Raw genomic sequence first — 6085 nt, forward strand, 5'->3', positions numbered from 1 at the left:
TCTTTTCAAGCAAATGAATACTTTTATTAACATGGTAACTTTTTTTTTAAACACATGGTAGGGTTTTTGACCTCAAATACTTGTCAGGTCTGCTACTCAAATGAACTTACAGCTGGACAACGTATGAACCTTCAAGATCCCTGTCCTTTGGGTCCATGCTTTCCTTCCCCAGCCCCCCAAAGGCTTCTGCAAATACCTCTCATTTTATCCCCTGAGATGCATCAGGGTCTCACATCAACTCGCACAGAACACTAAGATCCCGTCACCCATCGAGGTTCCATGTCCAATAAAGGTGAGTTAGGTTGTCCCAACTGACCAGACAGGCTACATCGGATAGTGTGCCACATAAAATTTAAATTTTGAACAAAATACATCTCTCCTCCTTTGGTCTCACACAGAAAGAAATTCAAGTCCCAAAATACAGACAATGCCATCTTCCGCCTTCGGATTCACCAGTCCCAGCCAGATCTGCCCCGGCGGCGCCGGTGGAAGTCTGGTCCCTTCCTCAGCTTCTCCGGCCGCTGCTGCATGGAGTCCTCCCCCCGCGGCGAGCAGCCCTCGGTCCTGCAGAGCTGGGGACCTCCACCGCCGGCCCGGCGCCCGCACAGACCCAGAGTTCCAGGGAGCTGTCAGGTCGCACAAGAAAGAGCAAAGCACCTCAAAACTCAGAAATCACCGAAGCCTGGAACAATGCGCCTGCTGCAGGAGCGTACAATCTAGGCCCACTTCCGTGTCGGAGCGTTTCCCAAATCAAAGTGACTTCCCCAAACGAAAACATCCAACAGTCAAAACTCATATTGAGGTCATCAACCACAGACCAGCAGAAACGTAGTGTAAATGAGGACAGCGCAGACGGAGAAAAGAAGGGGGAAACAAAAGGCTCTCTGGTTTCAGCTTCTCCGGGGTGTCAGCCAATCGCCACCAGTCGACCAGAACCCATTGGCTGTCAACCTGCATGCAATGGCGAGAAACACATCGTTAACAGGTTAATTCTATGACAAAAACAGTCCCTTTCACCCCCCTCCCCCATCCCCATGGACAGCCCTGCGGGACGCCCTCCCCCCCCCCCCCCTCCCCGAAAGCCACCTGCCTCGGCCCGTCTCCTATCCTAGCCAAAGGCCGGAGCTATCCAACAGCCAGGCCTCCCTCCGAAAACCCCGCCTCTCCGCCCCGGGATTTGGTTCCCATGACGACTGCTGGGTTCCCTGCCCCCCAGTCACTCTCCTGCCGCGGGACCCCAGCTTCCATCCAGATACCGAGCCGACCACAGGCAATGCTTTTCCTAGTTACCAGCGTAATAAGAAATAAAAAATAAAAGATAAAAAAACGTAAAGGGCAGCGAGGAGGCCGCCTACGGGGAGCGCGGGGCCTGCGCTCTCCCCTCCCCCCGCCCGCCCGCCCGCGGGGACGGCGGCGCCTTCCGCCCGGAGGGTCCCGCCCGCGGGGCGGCCCCGGCCCCGGCCCCGGCCCGGCGGCCTCACCGCCGGCGCTCAGGACGACTCGCTCTTCTCTATCCGCCGCACCAGCGCCACCAGCATCTCGGCCATCTTCGCGATCTCCTTGGCCTTCTCGTCGGCCTTGTCGCCGCGCCGCGCCGCGCGGGCCTCGGCGCCGCCGGCCGGGCCCTGCAGGTGGTTGAGCGCGCTCTCCTCCGCCGCCTCCACCTGCGCCTGCAGCCGCCCCAGCACGTGGTCCATGGCCCACAGCTTGCCCCGGTTGCGCAGGTAGGCGCGCCCGCGCTCGCGCGTCAGCGCCGCGATGTCCTCGCGCATCTCGTGGATGACGGGCAGCAGGAACTGCTCGAAGTCCTCCTCGGGCTCCAGCACCTCCACCTCCTCCGGCTCCGCCAGCTCCACCACGTCCAGGGGCCGCATCCTCCTCGCTCCTGCGGGGCCGCGGCGGCGGCTGCGGAGAGGAGGCGGGGACGCGCTGCGCGGAGCCGCGGAGCTCCGGAACCGTCTCCCAAACTTTTCCCCGGGCCCAACTTTTCGCCGCCGAGAAGCCGCGGAGAGGAGCGACTGACGAGCGCAGCGGCCGCAAACAAAATGGAGTCCCGGCCGTCAACCCGCTCCCTGCGCTGCTGCGGCCCCGTTTACGACACTGGCCGGGCCTCTTTACGGCCGCGCCCCGGGTGGAGCGAGGCGCGGAGCGCGCGCGCGTCGACGGCGGAAGACGCAGCCGGCTCCGCCGCGCACGCGCACGCGCAAACGAGCACTCTCACACGAGCACGAGCGCGCGCGCGTTCCCGTCCTCTTTCCCCTCACCAGGGGCCCCGCCTAGCTGTTCTCCCGGCTTTGGGGTGAGCTCTTCCGGTGCACCCTCTCCTCCTAGATTGCTTCTCAAGCGCGGGATCTACATTTTATTTTATTTTTATTTTTTAATTTATTTTATTGATTTTTACAGAGAGGAAGGGAGAGGGATAGAGAGAAACCGATAGGAGAGAAACATCAATCAGCTGCCTCCTGGGGATGTTCTCGCAACCAAGGTACATGCCCTTGACCGGAATCGAACGCAGAACCCTTCAGTCCGTAGGCAGACGCTCTACCCACTGAGCTAAACCGGTTTCGGCCGGAATCTACCTTTTAAAGATGTAAATGCACTCTATCTAGATGGAAAGAGGAAAATGCTGTGCAATTGTGTAATTAAAGGCTGTGACACCCCTGGCTTAACCCGAATAGCCCCTTCCTTTTGAGAAAGGGTGCTCCAGGTGTCTGCTGTGTGCGTAGGGTGGGAGGCTGGAAGTGGAGGTGGGGGGACAGGGACGGGGGTCTTACTCAACTGTGTGTCCCCACAGCCCGGAGCAGAGCTTGGCACCCATGCGTAAGTTTGCTTTTCCGTCACTCTTCTTTCTCCTTAGAGGACATACGGATGGCCAGTAAACAAACATGTGATAACATGCTCAGCATCACTAATCAAAGGCCTGCAAATTCAAACTAGAATGAAGTCTGCGTCTCACCTGTCACAATGGCTACCATCAATAAACAAACAAGTGTTGGCGAGGACGGGGAGAAAAGGGAACGGAACCCTGGTGTCTGCTGGTGGGAATGCAGAGGGCGCAGCCACTGTGGAAGGCAGTATGGCGTTCCCTCAAAAAGTTAAAAACGGACCTGCCTTACGATCCTCCCATCCCCCTTCTGGGAATACTATCTCTGCAGAAACCCAAAACATGAATTCAAGAGAATACACACACCCTGTGTTCACTGCAGCGCTATGTACAATAGCCAAGGTTTGGAAGCAGCCCCAGTGCCCATCTGAGTGGATAAAAAGCTGGGGGACACCTACACAATGGGGTACTGCCCGGCCGTAACACAGCATGGACGGACCTGGAGAGCATGATGCTAAGTAAGCCAGTCAGGGAGAGGAGTGTCCCATGATCTCACACGTGGACTCTAGTGGACAAAATTAACTGATGAACAAAATAGTAACAGACTGACGGGGTGGCTCCATTGGAGCATTGTCCCATACACCAAAAGGTTTCAGGAATGATCCCAGTTGAATCAATGTTTCTCTCTCATCTCAACGTTTCTCCCTCTCCCCTGTCCTTCCTCTCTTAAAATCAATGAACATATCCTCAGCTGAGGATTTTTTTTTTTTTTTTTCAAATAGAGCCCTGGCCAGTGTAACTCAGTGGTTAGAATGTAGCCCACACACTGAAGGGTCATGGGTTCGATTCCCAGTCAAGGGCATGTACCAGGTTCCATCCCCATCCCGGTAGGGATTCAGGAGGCAACCAATCGATGTGCCTCTCACATCAATGTTTCTCTCTGTTTCTCTCCCCAACCTCCCACTCTCTCTAAATTAAAGTCAATGGGAAAATATCCTCAGGTGAAGTTTAACAACAACAACAAAACAGAAACAGACTCATAGATAGAGATCAAACTAAAAGCTGTCACGGGGGTGGGGGCAGGTGGGCTGGGACAAAAACAAACAAAAAAACACCTCATAGACACAAACAACAGGATGGTGAATGTCAATGGGGAAAGGGAAGCTAAGAGAGGTACAGGGGGATAAATGGTGATGGAAGGAGAATTGGCTTGGGGTGATGAATATACAATACATATACAGTTGATGTCTTATAAAACTGTACCCCTGAAACCTATATAATTTCACTATCTAATGTTACCCCAATACACTTAATTTTTAACCTCGAGCATCAGCCGATGGACTGAAGGGTCCCAGGTTGCTTTGGTCAAGGGCCTGTACCTGGGTTACAGGCGGCATGCAGGAAGCAGCTGATCAATGTTTCTCATTGATATTTCTTTCTAACTTTCTATCCCTCTCCCTTCTGCTCTGTAAAATCAATTAAGTAACTTTAAAAAATAAAAATAAATAAAAAAGAAAAAGGTACATCTGAGCTCTTTACATTCAGCACGGACCACAGCTCTGTTTAGCAGGAGCTGGCAAGAGGCTAATGGGCCTTCAGACAGAGCAGAGGACTCTTCTGGAGCCGCACACCATCCTGTGCCATCCGGGGATTCTGTTCGGTTTTCTCTTCATTTATATGCTCAAGTTAACCAACCCCAGGCTAAATGAGGGGACCCACTTCAGAATAAATAACAGTGAGTATTGCTAAGAGGAACACACAGAGTTGTAAAGACTTGATAAAGAAATGAGACTGAGTTGAATGGGTTCCTCCCACTGCTTGAGTCCTACCTGCAGACTTTCCGTGTGTCTTCTGCCTCCCAGGCACTCAGAATAATGTTCCAAACCCAATTTGCAGTATTATGTCTTTATTTTTCTATTTCAGTTATTGCTGTGGTCTGTTTAAAATGCAAATTAAACTTAATCTAGATGTTTGGTTTTTTAAAAATATATTTTATTGATTTTTTTTTTTTTTTTTTACAGAGAGGAAGGGAGAGAAAAAGGAACAGAGAGCTAGAAACATCAATGAGAGAGAAACATCGACAAGCTGCCTCCTGCACACCCCCCACCAGGGATGTGCCCGCAACCAATGTACATGCTCTTTACCGGAATTGAACCCAAGGCCTTTCAGTCCACAGGCCGACGCTCTATCCACAGAGCCAAACCGGTTTCAGCAATCAGATTAAAAAAAAAAAAAAAAAAAGTCACTCAACACAAAAATTAAGGACAGGTAAATTAATTTCTACCAGTGGTCGGCAAACTCCTCAGTCAACAGAGCCAAATTTCAACAGTACAATGATTGAAATGTCTTTGGAGAGCCACATTTTTTAAACTTAAACTTCTAACGCCACTTCTTCAAAATAGACTTTCCCAGGCCGTGGTATTTTGTGGAAGAGCCACACTCAAGGGGCCGAAGAGCCGCATGTGGCTCTCAAGCCGTAATTTGCCGACCATGGCTCCAGCCTGTTGACCCAGCCTCAGAACAGGGAAAAAATGGCAGGAATCCGGCTGCAGGGGCGCCGTGGCCCGGTGTCTGTCCTCCTCGGGCACACAAGTCCGACGTTGGAGCACGACGTGACCTCTCACCGCCCGATGTTCACATGGAAACTCTCCGCCGTGAGGAGCCTGCCCTTCTGGACTCCTGGTTCTCGCCCTGGAGCGGGCACCAGAACCACCTGGAAGGCGGGCCAGCTCCACCTCCCAGCCCCCGCCGGCCAGGCCCTGCGGGCTTTCTGACTCAGAGCATGCCGATGCTGCTGGCCAGGGCCACACGGGAGACCCCTGGGCTGAGCTCCTTTGTCTTATGGCCACCCTTCAGCACCTCCCCACAGAAGCCTTCCTGCTCTCCGCCCTCCCCTGGGCGGCCAGCTGCTCCCCGGGGCTCCCACCCGCCTCTGGCACGACCCTCCATGTCATTGTTTGCTTGTTTCTCAATGTCCAGACCCAGCGGACCCTTAGAGCACCTGGCAGGAGACCACAGCTGGGAAACTTAGAAGGAAGAGGAGCAGAGGAATGGAAATAGTGCTGAGCCCGGCCGGTGTGGCTCAGTGGTTGAGTATCAACCTATGAACGAGGAGGTCACAGTTCAATTCCCAGTCAAGGCACATGCGCTGTGCAGGAGGCAGCCGATCAAAGATTCTCTCATCATCGATGTTTCTCTCTCTCTGCTGCTTCTCCATTCTGCTCTGAAATCAATAACATATAGTATCAATAAACAATATAT

General features: G+C 53.2%; 1 protein-coding gene across 1 annotated transcript; it reads right to left on the reverse strand.

Moving 5' to 3' along the window:
• On the reverse strand, positions 1 to 2052 carry MRFAP1 (Morf4 family associated protein 1). Its single transcript, XM_036420877.2, has 2 exons — positions 1482 to 2052; positions 1 to 951 (listed from the first exon to the last, which is right to left on the reverse strand). Exon 1 carries the CDS (start codon positions 1872 to 1874, stop codon positions 1491 to 1493), a length of 384 nt encoding a protein of 127 aa, XP_036276770.1. The 5' UTR covers positions 1875 to 2052; the 3' UTR covers positions 1 to 951; positions 1482 to 1490.
• Between the last annotated feature and the right edge of the window lie 4033 nt (positions 2053 to 6085).

Source organism: Pipistrellus kuhlii, unplaced genomic scaffold (genome assembly GCF_014108245.1).
Source record: "Pipistrellus kuhlii isolate mPipKuh1 unplaced genomic scaffold, mPipKuh1.p scaffold_m20_p_1, whole genome shotgun sequence".
Lineage (NCBI taxonomy): Eukaryota > Metazoa > Chordata > Mammalia > Chiroptera > Vespertilionidae > Pipistrellus > Pipistrellus kuhlii.

What these genes read in the sequence shown, in the direction of transcription:
- MRFAP1 (XM_036420877.2), bottom strand. Translation starts at nt 1,874, where the DNA reads ATGCGGCCCCTGGACGTGGTGGAGCTGGCGGAGCCGGAGGAGGTGGAG.